The sequence below is a fragment of the Gavialis gangeticus genome, unplaced genomic scaffold (assembly GCF_001723915.1).
Source record: "Gavialis gangeticus isolate Ggan-Ray unplaced genomic scaffold, GavGan_comp1, whole genome shotgun sequence".
NCBI lineage: Eukaryota > Metazoa > Chordata > Crocodylia > Gavialidae > Gavialis > Gavialis gangeticus.
Window position 1 is genome coordinate 33,538,542 of NW_017729022.1, and position 17,391 is coordinate 33,555,932.

Here is a 17,391-nt window from a genome sequence, read left to right on the forward strand (position 1 = left end):
ATTAATTACATGAACATCTGGGCAAGTTACTACTTAAGACATAAATTAACTGGTTAATCATATCCAGGGGGGATTAAAAAAAAAAAAAAAAAAAAAAATCAATTTTTTTAAATCAGATTTTTTAAAATTGTTTTTCTTAAGATGCTTTAAAAAAAAATAAACCTATATAACAAAAGTTTTAATTTAAGATATGTTAAAGCTCAAAAGATATCAACGTGGAATAGGGATTATAACTTCTAATTATATACTATTTGAGACAATATATTCATGCAACCTTTTTAGAAAAGTTTCATAAATAGGTCACAACAGGCCATAGACTATATTAGGGGCCCAATCTTATGGGGTTCCCAGAGGCTAATCGATAGATTAGTAAAGATTAAAGAAAACCACTTTACCCAACGGGACTCAGTTCTCAGTCTAGAATAGGGGTCAGCAATCTTCTTGGGAAGAGTGCCGAAAACACCAGCAACCTCGACTTGCAAGATGTTGGTGTGTCTGGGGTGGATGGTGGGGAAGCCATGAGGTGTCTGATCCTTGTTGAGGCAATGCAGCCCTGGCCCCTTCCCTGCCATCTGCTCTGAGGTGTGTGCACCAAGCAAAATGCCTTCGAGTGCCACACTCTGGAACCTGTGCTGGGGGGTTGCCTACCCCTGGTTTAGAAGATCCCATTAAGCATCTCTGTGATGCTTAGTTTCAGTTCTCAAAGTGTGGATTTGTCGCCAGAGACAACATCCCTGTTAACAGCAGTATATGGAGGTAAGAGAGAACAGACCCGATTACCCACCCATCAGCTCTATTGTCTCTCTGCAAGTCTGTATACAGAGTCAAACCCTTACCTCTCTCTAAAAGTGCAAAGTTTCAAAAAGTTAAATGAAGAAGATTGTTTGGGGTGGAGTAGATCTGGGTTAGGAGGAGGAGTCTGGAGATGAATGCAAGGAGGGAAGGGCAGTAAAACAAAAGAGAAACATTGTGAGCAGAATATTTCAGAAGTCTTTGGGAATAAGTTTCTGAGTAGAGCCTCTCCATTGATTTGAGATCTAGTGAGGGAATGAATGGTAAGGTACAAGGGAAAACCTATCGTGGTGGCAGGCTTGCTAGGCCATAAAAGAGAAGTGAAGAAAACCCCAAGCTAATAACATATGGCTGCAGCACTCATTTGATGTCCCCCTAATACAGCATGGCAAAAATATCCCCCAAATACCCGTGATTAATCTAGTGAATTGGAGACAGTTCACCTCCCAATGACTTCATAAATATCTGCTTCAGTTAACTGTGGTAAATAAAAGTAACCAAATCATAATTCAGTTCGATGTAGCTGCAAAATTAATCTGAAAAAATATCAAAATAAATCACTGCTTTAAGATGTACAGTGTGTATCTTCTAAAAATGAAACCTACATCTATTTCTGAGTTGTGAATAATATGTTTTAAGGTTATAACAAACAACAAGAATGCACATTTTGTAGAAAACAGTAATCAAATTGAGGCTTCCTGACCAGTGATTTAAATTGATTTGATTTTAATCAAATCAACCCTGGTCGTTTCTTAAATGTAATTAACGTCTGTCTGCCAGGGGCCTAAATCTACTGCTTTAACATTTTCAGCCTTTTCTATATTTAAGACTGATGCATGTTCACGTGGACCTTGTAGAGGAAAATGAAAGAACAAAACACCACATTGACCCAATTTTCCCCCCAGTGGAAGTCACGGGGGATTATGCATCTCTGGCCTTAAATTAAACAGAAAGGTAATGAACTGGAGCAAAGTGTGAGTTTTAATAGGCAGCTCACCTTGTGTCTTCTTCCATTTTCTGTCTACAGACAGCTGCTAAATTTATCATTTTGGAGCAATATTCATCTGAACCCACAATACAAGCTGAAAGAACAATGGGATGCTTAGTTAATTACACACAGATGAATCAAGCATAATCGGATATTGGTAATATAAAACAATGGAAAGCAATGTTTCTACTCAGGTGGGTTTTTATAATATCCACTCATCATTTGAAGTCAGAACCTGCAATATGCAGGAAGCACTCAGCATCATGCAAGGTAAGGCCCATTAGCAGGGCTTATGACTGCTTTTTAATTCTTAAGTGCTATAAACTGGATTGTCACAGTAAGCTCCATCTTACAGGAAGCCATATAGCAAAGTATCTGTTCTCTTTCTATTTAAAGGACCTTAATCTGTCTGTGCCAAATTTCAACAGAAGAAACCGACCACAGTTTCAGTTTGTAGAGAACAGAACAATTTACTGGAAAATAAGAGCATGGCTCCAGAGCCCTAAGTGACTGCTCTTGGAAAATCCAACGGGGTAAGAAAGAGAAAGCCTCCTTGACAGTTACCTTGCCTCTCCCTATGTGGGCTGCTTGGTTCAGAGCTGACCTTCCTTTTGATGCCTTGAGAAGGCTGGCTAGCATTAAATGAAGCATGCCGCACGAGTCTTTGTTTCCCATTAGCACAAGTTTGATGCTGGGTACACACTCCTCTCTTCATTTCTGGTAAAGCAGCTGATGTTGGAATGTCCATTCTTGGCTCATCTAAAGGAATATGTTTTTGTAAGTTATCATCTGAAGGAAACCTTTTGTCATTCTAGTGTCTGCCTGGCAATGAGTTTTGACCTGGACACTAAGGGAACCTCTGGCTCCAATCCTCTGCATTTTTGTAATAATCCAAAAACAACATTAAAATTAGTGTATAAGAAAAACGCACCCTTCCACTCCCAGAGTCTGCAGTATCCAAGCTCTGCTGACTGCAATGAGCAGACAAAGGGGCAGAGCAGCTAGGCAGCAGTAATATTAACCCACCTTTCTCCTTGACCCTGGTACTGTCAACTCTCAAGTACAGAATTAAGCAACAAAAGGACTCTATTTTGCGCTAGCTTCCACACACATTTCTGGTAGCCAAGGATCACCAGGTTGTAGAGATGCCCTTGCATTGCCCCTTTTTTCTTCTCAGACAAACCCTCTGTCAGGGACCATAAGGCACAGAAGCAGCTCTAGATTTTAAGTCCATTTCCTCCTTACAGGGAGGATAGTCTGCTGCCTGCGAGGGCAGATTCATGGTCCTCTTTGCAGCACAGGGGACCACAGCCCGGACCAGAACTGAGTGCTGTGGACCTTATTTTTCCATTACTTTGCATGTTGTGTGGTTAAGCAGATCAGTGTAAAATGCAAACAGCCACAGGATCCCAGAGTATCTCCAATCTCAGCAGTTGCTGTGACATTGTGACAATAACATTTTTTAAGAAGTAGCAGGAAACAAACATTAGGAATTTCATCTACTATTTGTACACGGGTATAAAAGCACTTAATTCCGACTCGTCTGTAGCTAGAACACAGTAGAAGGAGATTGGGAAGGGTGCTCCCAGAGCAAAAGACTCAAATTACCACTTTTTCCACTGAATTCTACAGGCCCAATCCACTTGAAGGCTGGTTTGCGACCCCGCTCTTCTGTGACGTGCACTTTCTTTATGAGCCCCAAGCTGGTCAGAACGTTGGCAATATCATACAATCTTCGTACCTTTGCTGAAAGGTAAACAAGAGTACAAACAAACAGGCTGAGAATATATCTGAACAAGCCAAGGGCTTTCTGCCAAGCAAGTCAAGACAAATTTCATGAATGGATAGAAAGGGGTAAATCAGCTTATGCACAAGTAACTCTTAAGAGCTCTTTCTAATTCCTCTAACTCCAATGCATTTCATGATGCTTTAGCTGTGTCATGGCATCTTAAATTCAAATTGTGCAGTTAAACTTCTCTTTTCACCCCCTGCGCTCCTGAAGTTTTGAGGGTTGGAGAGAGTTTTTTCTATGACAGTCGTATGTATTTAACAAAAAAGACTTAGCTCATTCACACTGCAAACTCACACGGCCAGGCTGCAGCACCTCAGACATACCACACTGCTCTGTGCAGGCTACCTCCTAAACCAGCAGTGTAGCTGCATTCATAAAACATTGTGCCCAGACTTATCAGTCTTGATGAGCAACAGCACTAACTAGCTTATATGCAGTGCTGTATGAATGCACTTCACTACTGCCAGTTCAGGAAATAGGACATGCAACATGCCTAATTTGGGAAATTGATAGAGCAGACATAGCTTTAATCTCAGAAGATATGATCAAAGCTGGCTGAGATTTACGAACTACTAAGGCGGGTATCAGCAACCGATGGCCTGAAAGCTTGAACTGGCCAGTGGAGGCATTGGATCCAGTGCACGGACATGGGGCTTCAGCAGCAGGAACCTTCCCTATGCTGCAGCAGGGACAGTGACAGCATGATGTGGGGATACAAGGGGGAAGAGCAGTGGTGACAGCCAAGTCCTAGCATGCCCTTTGATCCCATCTGGGTCATTCCTGCCCACAGCCTAAAAGGGTTGCTAATTGCTGACCTAAGAGATTTAAAGCACTATTTCCATTAATTTAAATAGAAACTGGGCACCTAAATCTTCTAAACAGTCTTTTAAAAATCTCATTTGCTGTTGCAACTAGATGGGAAATTGTTTTCCTCTCCCAAAATCGGGATGAAAGTTATAAGTCTCAAAAGAAAAAAACAAAACAAAATTTGTGAACCAAAAATCCAAAAAAAAATTTCAGTTAAATAATAAAAATCAAATGACATGTTGACAAACATTTTTAATTTTTATATTTTATTTGTGATAAAAGTCTAAATAGTTAAAAGGGGAAAATGATTTTTTTCAAATTAAGTATTTTATGTTATGAATTTTCTGAAGTCCTTCCTCCCCCTTTTCACCAAAAGATGTTTTGTTGAAAGATTCCTTATTTGCTCCAATTATCATCTACTGCTTGCAAGTATGAATGTGACCCCATTTTCCTTACTGGGCACATCTACATGTGCAGTTAATGCTATTTGGCTTTACAGTGCAGTAAGTGTACTACCTGCATGTGAATTTAATAGATGCACATGCAGGTAGTAAATTTACTGCACAGTAGGTGCCTGCATGTGTAGATGGTGACACTTTACAGTAGATTTGGCTACTGTGCAGTAAAGTGCCTCATGTAGACATGACCACTGAGTACGTAATTAATTCACCTCTCAACAGTAATGCTTACTTTTAAACTTGCTATGATCCGCTGCATCCTGGCTTTCTTCAATCAGTATTTTTGCTGCAATGTCGAGAGTGACTATCTTGGTTTTGGAGACAAGGAACAGCATGACAAACTTTTGGCTCATAATCCGCAACGACTTGTCCTTTCTGCTGTTTGCAGATGCTGCATTACAAATAACACCCAAGTCTCAGCATGTGTCATCCATCAAAGCCAAGAAAACATTAAGTAGGTTTTTCATGCATAAAAAAAAACCCGGTAAAATATTTCCTTGTTGGGAAGCAGAAATCTTTTTATAAGCAGCAAATAATTGTGTAAAACAGATGGACAGTAAATAGTTTAGCTCACTTCAAAAGGCAATAAAGCCTAAATCTTAAAGAATTAGCTTTACATCTAAGAGACTCTGGACCCGGTACTTTGCATCATTACACAACTTTTGTGCCAATGTAATTTTGTGGACTCAGACAAGCTTTATTCCAACATAGAAAGAGCATAACAAAATAGTGGAAAAAATTGGGCCTTCTGACTTCTTTGATCGATAGAAGCAAGGCAATTAGAAGTAGGGATAGAGAGAATTAAAGCATATGATGAAGCCTTGTACAAGAGGCTGCTGGATGCATCACTGGAAGTGCTGCAATCTTTGATGCGCTGTGGGTAAAAGAGGAGCCTTATCTCCCCAGTTCACTGAGTGCTTTTCACAAATAAAAATATATTCTAAATCATGGCAGTCCAACTAACAGCCCATGAGCCAAATGCAACCTGCAAAGGATTAATATGCAGCCCCTGGGCTTCTACCTGGTCACTGCTCCTCCTATCACTGCAGCTGCTACTGCAGCAGGGGTCTCTAGGCTCCCTCTCCCTGCATTGTGCTTCCTGGTCCTGCCCCGGGGGCAGGGTGATGCAGTCCATGACACTGGGGGAGTCCACAGCACAGTGCAGCAAGAGTGGGAGCTGCCCACAGGGTGCAGCAGTGTGTGGTGTTGGGAAAAGCTTTCACAGCATACACGATGCAGCAAGGGGAGAGGGGAAATGCTGCCCAGAGACCCTTAATATATACTAGTGCTGTGCTGGTGCCCCCAACCCTTAGAAGTTGAACAGCCCTATTCTAAGTCAAGGAGAAAATAAAACTTATTGCCTGCTGAAGACAGTGACCAGAACAGCCTGCTCCATCCGACGCATCAGCTTACCAGAGGGGCAGTCTGCTTCCGAAAAGTCAAGCAATGGTCTGTCTTGAGAATCTGAAACATTCTCCTTCTTGCGCTCTCCAAATTTATACTCAAGGTCTTGCTCTTTCTGCTGGAAATATGCCATTAGTTCTTCGTACTTCTGCAGCAAGCCTATTTCCTGAAGACTTTTCAGAGTTTGCCTCAGGTTGTGTTGCCCATGCCAACAGTATTGATTCTTGGCCACGCGGCTCACGAGGTGCAAGGACTCCAGAACATTTACTATGTCATAGATACGCCTCCGCTCAACCCCTGTTTCAAGGAAGCATGAGAGGCTTAGAAAATCGGTTCATTTTTCACAGGCTGGCCAATGGACTACTAATATTAAAATGCTGCTGCCCCCCACTCCTTTCTTTTCACACACGTGTAAACTGACTAAGATCTTGTCGCACTTCCCAGCATAGTTCCCTCTCCTCATTTTCCTAGGTAAATTTTAGGAAGCCTGATTCTGTCTCCACAGGAATCAATCCTCCAGCCCTGCTCTAGCAATGCAGTGTGTTATACCCATTGCAAACAAAACAGGCACATCTACACGAGACACTGCCTGTGCAGTAGCTTGATACTACTGTGCAGTAGTATTGCATGACAAAAACTGTGCCAAGACTCTACTGTGCAGTAGCATCACTTAAAAGGCATTTGCCAGTGCCACTGCATAGTAACTTCAGTTAGTGCACATGTATTTAGTACTTATTTACACAAGTACTAAATAAATACACAGTAATGACTGTGTAGTAGCATCTCATGTAGATGTGCCCACTAGGTGCTTAGCACATGACACATGAAGCAACAGTTAGGCCCACCATCCGAAACAGGAATTGAAGCAAGCCCTCACTATCTAGCCCAAATACGATTTTTCAAAATGTCTCACCAGTGTTAACTGTGGCTCAGCTTTACTGGTGTTAGCAAGTGTTGGAACCTCAATACAAACCTGCCACTGGCTACACTGCCCATTTTAAACATTGTCATCTAACTGTGCTCGAAGCAAGTCTGTGCAACATGGAGCATGAAGAGCTGGCGGCAGCTGTCTGCACCTGGCCGTCTGCCACTGCTAGTGGCTGTGGAGCTGAAAAACAGTTAATAATGCTGGGAATTTGGGAAAGGTTCCCTGAAGGAACACAGGACCTCTAGGTGACTGTTCACCCATCTGGAAAATATGGAGAATACTCACCAGCTTCACCTGGGCATTGGGATAATAAATTTATGAATATTTTAAAATGATGTGGAAAACCTTGAATAAAACACATTACAGAAGAGTGGAGTGCTATGCGCACACATTCAGTTTTTTTTTTTTTACAAGGATAGCTTATTTGAACACTAGCATCATAAACCCTCTCCTACATGATTTTATCTACAGAATCCAAGCACAAGGATGGTGTGTTTATGGGAAAAGAGAGATGATGGCACGCTTTGTCAAGATACTTGTTTAATGATTGGCGGCCCTCCTAATCTCAGATGCTATACTCTGAAAGCAAATAACATCAAGATTATATAATCAGTAGTAAACGACACCCAAGCTGCCTTCCCACCTCTGAAATCATCAGCATACTGCCAACTGGTGTGGCAGTTGGCATTAGAATAAGCAAGATTTAATCAGTGTAATTGGTGAAAACTGTGCATCCTATGTTTTAAGATATTATTTGTCCTCCATTCATTGTCTGATCCTGCATTTCTTAATGTTTCTTTGGGCCAATGGACTCCAGTGGGAATTATGGCTACACAGGGATCAGACAGATGCCCCCTGGCTAAGATTTATTAGCCAGAATAATTTTAGACCTTTTGAAGAATGTGTGCGTAAACAGAAAAGGAACAGAAAGAGAAAATGTATGAACTAAAGCTGAGGGCTTGACTCAGACCATCCTGTCCCAGTGGCAGTGGGATATGGGAAGACAAACTGTTGTAGAGGGCAGAAGAACAATAACTACTTCCCTCCTTCTCCTGGCATTTAAAGATGGTGACTTTGTACCACTGGCTTCTAAACAAGCTTTTCAAAGCCAGAACCTTTGTAAATACAGCCTTGTATATTTACAGCAAATGGTATTAATTCCACTTAGGAATGGAGCATTACAGATGTTTAGCTTTGGGAGGTCACAATATTGAGACTGTCACTCTAGCAAAAAGGGGACTAACACTTAAAACTTCAAATTGTCTGAAAACAATTTTTTAAAAATTCCACAGCAGCCAGTCCTTCACTCCATCTGTTTTTCCCACCAAATCCTTCTGTTGGAACTGTCTCTCTTCTCTTGCCCAGAAATAAGCACAGATTTTAGGGAGTGGTCTCACCAGCTCTTCAGTCCTGCTCTACTTTTCTTTCCACAGTATATTGAACTGGATTTTTTCCCTGAAAGTCCACAGCTAATTTGCTACTTTTCTTCCTTTAGATATCTGGCTTCTGAATTATTTTTTCTCTGAAGTAGTCTTTTACATTAATTCAGTTGTAGTCTTATTCTGCCATGTCCTGCAGAAATTATGCATAACCACTTTTGGTTCTTTTGTATTGTTTTTTCTGTCTTGGCTGATCCTCACAATCTCTCTCAGTTTTTAATTCTTATCTCAAATGATTAATGAAGAAGTTTAATAATCCTGGACTTAACAATGGTCCCTGAAACAAATGGTTAGATACTTCCACCCAATTTAATGCTTGCACTTTATCACATTCCCTTCTTTGTAGCCCTCTTGCCAGCTTTCATACTGAAAGATAACATTCACAGCTGAGACCATGTGGGTAGGCAAGATTCCTGAAGATACTGTCAGATGCTTTACTGAATCAAAATATAAAACCTCCTCAATTTCCCTTATCCATCAATTTGTAACTCTATACAAAAAAAATCATAATTGTTTGATGTGATTTATTCTTTATAAACCCTCTTTCTTGAGAGTTCAGTTAGGCCAAAATTAAAAATCCAGGACTATATAAATAGTACCAGGATTTGCTGGAAGATGACACTCAGAAAGTAATTTATAGCTGGATGTGCAAATGGTTGGGATTTGTGCAAGTGTTAAAGACTTGCCGCTCCTGTTGAATTCAGGTGGGCTGGAGTATTCAGCATTAAAGCAATCGTCCCCTAAGTGTATTCTGTGAACTGGTCTTTTTTTAAAATGTGCTTCTCCTGTGTTTTAAGGGATCTTTTATGGGTAAACTTTTAAGGACTGAAGTTATCACAGTCTCACACTGGTGCTCACTGTTATACGTACCAAGACTTGAAGCCACTTCGTCCAAGGAGATAGTAGTTTTTTCTGTTGACAAAGGGTAACTTGGATAACGAGCTAGAAACTTTTGGCACAAGAGTCCTAAGCTTTTCTGTTTTCTGCTTGGTCTCTGCTTGTCAAATTCATCCGCTGTGCTGTCATCAACTGTATCATACTGTTAAAAAATAAATGGTATCTCTCTGCTGTAGAACTTCAGAAAGCAGGATGGTAGTAAAACAAGATATTTTTCATATTCTAGCATTTCTCAAAAAACAGACTTCTATTAGAAAAACAAAATACACATGCCCAACCCCAGTTTTCCCTGTAGGTTTAAAATGTGATTTTTCTCCTAAGTATCTGGGTCATATTCAAGCTAGCAAACCTCTTCTATTCAAAATCCTTGTACAATACAGCTCAGTAGGAAAACATTTGCCAGGACATTCCCCAGTGGCTAAGTGTCGGAAGACAGACCATGTACGACTGGTATTGTTCCACTAGGGGCGTTTATACACGTGTTCTGGGAGAGGGGAAGCAGGGAGAGAAAGGGAATGATTTTAATTAGAGCGGCTCCAAGATCCACTCTAATTTGGCCTGGCAGGCCACTTAGGGAGTTGTTGGGAGTTGTGGGAGAGGGGATGCTGACTCAGCCCCAGACCCCTGTGGGCAGGGCACACTGGGCTAGGCAGATGGGATGGGTCCATGGGTGGGCAGGGAGCAGTATCTAGGAGTGGGATGGGCAGGTGGAGCCAGGACTGGGATCGCAGGACAGTGAGTGTGGGGCTACAGCCTGGGGCAGAGAGCTGATTGTGTGCAGTCTATTCAGCCTAAACAAACAAATTAATTTCCCAGGAACTATTTTTAATATCAAAATGTGGAGTATGTTAACTGCTACCTGTTGACCATCTTGTAACAAGTGACTAATAGCCTTGGTTTTTAAATGGGCCGAAAACATTTTTGGAAGCTATTTCCCCACAAAACAAAACGATTCACTTCTGCAATCCTATATCTGAAGAAAGTTTAAATGTGTTCAACTTATGTACCAAACTTTACATCTGAAAATATTCAGATAAGTTGGAGCTGAACTACATTTTAACTATTATACATAAAACAGTTAGTTTAATCAGTAATTACACCCTTTTTTAAAACACTCACCATGTGACTGCTGTGTCACAATTCCTTTCGTGATTCACACAACTAAAATCTAACATCGAATAATTCTGTGTACATGGCTTGCTGAGAGCTGTGTTGGCAGTTAGCTTTTGATACTTTTGTTTGTTTGGTTACTTCCCCCATCTATCCAAACTGGGGAAATGCTACATGCTGGTTTGGTAGTATAGTTACTTGCAAACAATGACCTATGCCTGTGTACCTAACTAGTAACACTTTCTTAGCACAAGCACCTGGTGATTAGACTCTATGTAGTTTCCTGTTCCTGGTGTTGGAATCAATGGGAAAATGTATACTGTGATAGAAGAGTAATGGTAATGGTTCCTGGATGGTACTGTAAGGTGGCAGTGGTTATGATAATGGTAACGGTTCCTGGAGTAAGATGCAAAAAAGAGGATGTGAAACTTGCTACTAAAGAAGAGTTAAATTTGTTCCCTTCCCCCTCCATGCTGTTAGGTGAAGTGCATGGTGGTTTTCCTTTCTGAAGAAGGCCAAGAAAGGAAATTCCTGAGTAAGGAAACTTCACATAAAAAGCTTTTAGCGTCAAGATTTAGGGATAAGATAGACTGTTTGAATGAAATTTAAACTTTCAGCATCCTGGGTGAAAGAAGGAATATCTTCTAACACTATACTTAAAAATATGCTTTTAAAACTTTTAAAATGTTTCCATTGGTAGCAACAATGAGTTAAAGGATGGACTGGGAGAAAGTTTGTGTAGCTGCACTACTATTACTCAATTAAAAGTGTCACTAACTAGTAACTTGTTACTTTTCACTTGCACTGGGGCAACTGTTCTACACAATCTTATACATTCGAAGCCTCTTACCTGTAGGGAATCAGGAAAAGCCTCATTTTGTTCACTATTTTCAATTGGTCTGAAGAGTTCTTTCTTCTTTTCTCTGTCCCTCATGTCAGGGCTAGCAGCACTAACCAGCATCTTCAGGTTAGAGGTAGGGGTCCATGGATCTGCTAGGGGTCTGTCAACTGGCTTAATCGGTGTAATTGGATTTTTTTCTGGAGTGCAGCCTTTTTGCTTTGATAAATCAATTGGCTCATTTTTCAGGGGAGTCTTTGGAGCAATTCTGGATCGATCACATATGTTTTCCTATTTAAAAGAGAGAGGTTTGTTTAGGCTGACAGGAAAGAAAATGGTTACTGCAGCCATGTGTACTGATAGCCTGCACATAGAATACCACCATGATCTGTATAAATTGAAATCAGTGAGTCAAACCTGTTGTGTCAGGCTTTTGGGTTTTCACCCTTTCGTTGGTGTGGTCAACTCGAAAACACTGGCTAGCCAACTAAAGTTGACTGAGGCTTAAATACCCTACTACTTCTCACTGTCCCTAGTGGGACAACACAGCATTTAAGAACTCCCTAATAGAAAGTACTTTGTTAAGGCTTTAGTACAGGTTATTGTTAGACAGGATGTCTAAATAAATGAACCACTTCCTTCAAATGAAGGGAAGTCTTCTGATTGAAAGATCTGATATTCAAAGCAACAGTATACCTATAAAAAGGATTAACTGATATAGCTGGGCAAGCTGCTGGGAAGTAGAAGACTACATGAGTCACCAGCTGATCCAATTCAGATTTCAGACTGTAAACTAACCTCACTCTTTGCCTCTAGCTATAGCAGTTGACTCCTTTCTTAAACTGACTCCCTGGATCCTACACAGGACTGAGGCCATAATTATCATTTTTTCTTCCTCTTGCTTCCCCTTCGTAGAGTGGCTTCTAGTTGACTTAAAACAGGCTGACTCAAGGAAGTGACAGTGCTCTCTCTTAATTAACTGAGGTCTGCTCTAGAGAAAGAGATCCTTCCTCAGGCCATTAATTCAGTGGTGCTCAAACTTCTGGCCCCACAAGCTGGGTGTGTAGTGCAGGGTCAGTCTGTAGGCCGGATCCTGCACAAAGTCAGTGTATGGAGTAGGTCTATGGGTGAAATCCAGCATGCCAGGCCAACACTGCTTTCCTGGATCCAGCCCCACACTGATGTCACCCTGTGCAGGCTTGATCTAGTGCACAGGGCCACATTATCTGGGCAGCCAGACTCCTCACAGATCCAGAAATCTGGCAGCAGGAGAGTGGCAATGCCACTGCTCTCCTGCCACCAGATTTCCAGACCTGTGGGGAGCCAGGCAGGCCAGAAGACATGGCTCCACAGACCAGAGGTTGAGTAGCATAGCATTAACTGGACTGGCTTTCCTCTCAGCTCTTACAGGCTGAGGACAAAAGGAAGAATATCTGAAACTGATCGACTGAATGTTTCCTGAACCTGCCAAGTACCACCGACTTTTCTTTTTTGGAGAAAGTCACTAGTGTTAAAAGCCAAGACAAAATTCTTCTAGCCCTGAGAGATCAAAAGTCATCAGATCTCAGATCCATCCTATTAATGCTTAATAATTTTTCTACTTTTAATCCTCAAAAATGAGAGAAACTTCCAATTTTTTTCTGGCAGCACGACTCACTGGGTTCTGGATTAGTCAGTCTGAAATGATTGATTGTTGCTAATACCCAAGATAATCAGAAAGCTATTAATGTTAGATTGCATGACTTTCCAAACTTGGAAGGTAACTTTTTGGTACTATGGATAAGTGGTTTCAACCATAAAGGTAGAAATCAGGCCCTGAGAGGTATTACTTATTCAATCAAGCAGTGATTTTGGTGCTCTCAGAAAGTCTTACCCTCATGCTAATATTTTAATTGTTGCAACATGAATTTTATAAACAGAGTCAACTTTGCAGAACAATTCTTGAGCTACATATTATTGTATCATGCTCATTTTGTAGATGCTGCAAGGCATAAGTTAACAAAAAAGTATACAAAATGCCATAACTACCTAAAAATTATTAAGTTTCTCTCTGCTTACTTTAGGGGGGATGGCTAAAGCAAACTGATTTCTCCAGTTCTCATACCTCTGAAACGTGATAAAGTATAGCCAACTGTTGCAAGGCACTAAGGTGCCTGCTCCTGTAAGAGCAGAAACTGCCTGGGGAGAGGGTCCTAAGAGCCAGGCAGAAGCCCACACGTGCAGGTTACTATGGCAACAGGCCAAAGAATAAATTAGCCTGCACCTGCACCCAGTCAGCTGACTGGAAGAGGCAGGGCCCTGGGCACATATAAACCCCAGGGCTGGGAGTAGGGGGAGAGTTTTCTGTCAGCAGGTGAGAGGGAAGGAACTCTTGGAGAAGAAGCTCACGAGAGAGGCTTGGCTGCTTGTTCTACCCACAAGGTCCTGTTCTCCAGGACCTTACCCAAGACTCTGGCTTACAAGGCACTTAGTACTGGGAGAAGCTGGGTGTTTTAAAGGGACAGACCACACCTGGAACCACTTATATTATGTTATAGTGCAGGGCCTCAGATTTTAGTTGCTGTTTGACCGGTGGCTTGGGCTGAGGCTATTGGGGAAGGAGGAGGCCTCATTGGGGGCCTATGAGTGTGGAGAACACAGCGCCAGTGTGGGTGTGGACACAGGGCTGTGGAGAGCCCAGTGGGGACAAGGGGCTGAGGTATAGCAAGGCCCAGGAGAGACAACATAAATACCCTCCGTGAGGCTTGGAGCATGGTAAAGGGATGGTTTGGAGCCACACATCTAGCCCATAAGGCTGAGGGTGTCCTGTGAATCATCCATTGTGAAGTGGGATGCCAAAGGGTCTAAGAACCCACAGGGTTCAGAGGTGTCCAGCAGGACTGTGTCCACACAATAAGATCAAGGGCAACCTCCCTATATTAAAAGTACCAGCAAGACCTGGCAGGCGAGAAAGAGGGTGCCTGTTGGGCAAGATTGGTACAGTCAAGGAGCCCTAGGGGTATCATGGCCATCCCTGGGGACCCCATCCCATGACACCAACTAATAGAAAGACATCACAAAATAGTTCATGTTTAAAACTACCCTGACTACTTTATCAGAGCACATTCTAATTGGAATGTAGAAAATGGGATTTGAAGAGCAAACTTAGCCATATATTACAATTATTGACTTAAGACTAAACTGTCTAAGATTGTTTTGGGGATGAGGACAGACAGCACAAAAGCTGCTAAGCTCTAGGCAGTCAGAATGTTTGCATTAGATGCATACATGCAGAGCTGGATTAGTCACAAGGATGTAAATCGAGGCATTTTTATTTCAATGATCTCTTAGTTGTGACTTAATGCATTGGTGCTTCTTGGAGTACACAGTCAGTGTAAGTGGCACAGTATATCCTTACACTTTCAAATCTGGCAAAAATTCAAACTTTGATCTGTAATGGAGAAACTCTACCTCCATATATAGTTATCATTCTTTATGCTTGGTGCTAAAGGAGCTGTAATGGAGCAAACAAGCGATTTATCTTCAAGTTACCTTACTGAGTGCCAGTTCAGACAACCACTTGTGTGAATATTACACTGAGCAACAGTTGTAAGTGGCTGCAGAACACAACTATCCACTGCCTACCCTTTAAATCTTGGTTTCTTGGTGCTATAAACTCAGCTTGTCCTAGGAAAACCTTCAGACTTTCTGCCATTTTGCCCTTGGGGAGCCTTTATATCCTGAATGTGCCCTCCAGTTGCATCCATGTTTTGTGAAAGTTGTTTAACCAAAAGCAGAAGAGATTTCTGGGATCCGTCTTGCTTCCAAGCTAGTGGATCTTGGTTGTGTAAACAAGAACCAAAAACAAATCTCTGATGGAACCAGGGCTGGGCAGGTCTCAAGGTGTTCTATTATTGACAGAAAATATTGGTATACAAGAAGCCTTGAATAACTCAAATTTAGCACTGCCTGTTTCTGAAACAACATTGCTAAACTACACTAACCAGGAAACCCACCGCAGACTAGAGAAAATTATGTATTAAACATGCAAAACAAACAAAACAGGTTATACTAAGACAGTATTCCACTCCATAGACTTTTAACCTTAAGGCACACATAGGTGTGTCCTATAGTTTATAGCAATGGTGCTGATAATTTTTTAACCTCATACCTCTTTACCTACATAATACTGCTGCCCATACTCCCTACACCCAACACACTTCTGCACCTTCATCCCTTAGGAAGAGTGTCAACCCTGATGTGGCAATGCCATTACTCACTGTGTGTTAATCACTCAGCAGCTCCAATGCCATTATTAAAATTCAAGCAGGTACTCCCAGCGATATGTGGGGGAGGGAATATGTAAATCATACTCTCCTGACTAAACTGGATCATACACCTCCAAACTTGTCTGGTTCATTGCCTACTTCAGATAGTCACCTGCCACAAAACTCTCTTGGGCAGGGTTAGTAATGCAAGGCTATGCTTTCTGTATCCTTTCACAACCATATGTGACTAACTGGTTTGATGTGCTCTACATACAGTTGTCAGACAATATGGCTCCATACACCAGCTTCTCTATAATCCCTTCCCCAGATGGCAACGGTCTTGTTAAAATCCTCTAATTAATCCCGACTCAATTTTGCCTGCTTCTCGAAAGGGAAGAGAAAACAGGAGCTTTTCCGCTCAGTTAAGAGCCAAGATGCTACTTCTTGTTCCCAACCCCAAAACTGTCTACCCGACAAGCAGGAAAAGCAGCCAAACTGGATCGTAGCCAGAAGGCCAAGGATCTTTAAGCCTGGGGTCTATGCTTATCAGCTGAACTAGATGAAGAAACTATGGGAGAGAGGAGCATTACAAGGCGGGAGAACGTTTGTGTACATCTGTGTTGGGCCACGGGTCATGTTTGGTTGTTTTCCTTTTTTAAATAGCAAGTTTATTGCCATGTTTCCTGGTGTCTAATTCCAACACCTGCCCCGTGAGGAACAGATTTGCGCTCCTCCATGCCAGTGGACCTCCCCAGCAGACCCGCTCAACAGCCAGGCGTCAGCCCAGCGTATCGCTTCCCACTACTTTTATTGGAAACGGTTCTACCTCTGCAAGCCTCCCCCAAACTCCCTGTTGTCTGCGTCTGGGGAAACCCAGCTGACGCAGGTGGAAGCCGAAGGCGCCTCACAGCAAGGTGTGGGCAGGTTTGGCTTCTACTCACCTTCTGGGCGTTGTCTCCATCTTCATCGGCCAGGCTGGTTCTTGCAGGCCTGGCTCTGCTCAGGTCTTTCAGGGCTAGGCAGCCTCCCTCCATCTGAAAGAGCAAGCTGCAGCACTGAGGGCTTTGTGCACTTCCTAAGGGGCCGGGCTCTCCCTCCCAGCCCCCCAGGGCTCTCCCTCCCGCGACCTTGACCAAGCCCCTGCTTTACATCAGGGCTCTCTTAGAAGGGGGGAGAGGGAGGCGAAATCCGTGGGCTTGGGACGTGGTGCGAGGGGGCAGGGAGAGCGGGGAGTAGAAAAGGGACGTGTCATGCGAGCTCCGGGGTTCCCGCGGGTCAGTTAGTTTTGGCGCAAAGAGCGATCGCGGCCCCGCTCAAGCCTCCCTCCCCCTCTCCAGCCCAGAGGGTGGGTGCGATGCGTGCGGGCTCTCCCCCACCCCAGCCCGGGCCGGGCCAGCCGCCTCGGGGGCAGGCTCAGAGCCTACCTCTGGGCCACAGCCCCGCAGCAGCTCCGAGCCGTGCGGAGCAGGCAGGCGGCGATGGCATGGGGGCCGCCCCGCGCTGCTGCCGGCGGCGGAGCCCGCACTGGGCGCTCAAGCTTCTATTCTGGCGCCCTGAGACACAGTTTTTCAGATCCGGCCAATCAGGCGCGGCCCAGGGGGGAGCCCTCGCGGCTCTTCCCGCCAATCAGCTCGCGGCCCCGCTCGGAAAGTTTGGCGCTAGAGTCGGCGCGTTCTGCCCGCCCGGGCGCG

General features: G+C 43.1%; 1 protein-coding gene across 1 annotated transcript in view; it reads right to left on the reverse strand.

Moving 5' to 3' along the window:
• Nucleotides 1-17,334, reverse strand: part of E2F7 (E2F transcription factor 7) — a 42,334-nt gene extending 25,000 nt beyond the window's left edge. Inside the window, exons 1-9 of the mRNA XM_019514773.1 lie at nucleotides 17,125-17,334; nucleotides 16,642-16,734; nucleotides 11,466-11,744; nucleotides 9,479-9,647; nucleotides 6,251-6,538; nucleotides 5,070-5,228; nucleotides 3,389-3,526; nucleotides 2,345-2,539; nucleotides 1,790-1,874 (exon numbers count right to left, since the gene is read on the reverse strand). Coding sequence (XP_019370318.1) covers nucleotides 1,790-1,874; nucleotides 2,345-2,539; nucleotides 3,389-3,526; nucleotides 5,070-5,228; nucleotides 6,251-6,538; nucleotides 9,479-9,647; nucleotides 11,466-11,744; nucleotides 16,642-16,734 — 1,406 coding nt within the window. The 5' untranslated portion in view covers nucleotides 17,125-17,334. The remainder of the gene's footprint in view (nucleotides 1-1,789; nucleotides 1,875-2,344; nucleotides 2,540-3,388; nucleotides 3,527-5,069; nucleotides 5,229-6,250; nucleotides 6,539-9,478; nucleotides 9,648-11,465; nucleotides 11,745-16,641; nucleotides 16,735-17,124) is intronic.
• Between the last annotated feature and the right edge of the window lie 57 nt (nucleotides 17,335-17,391).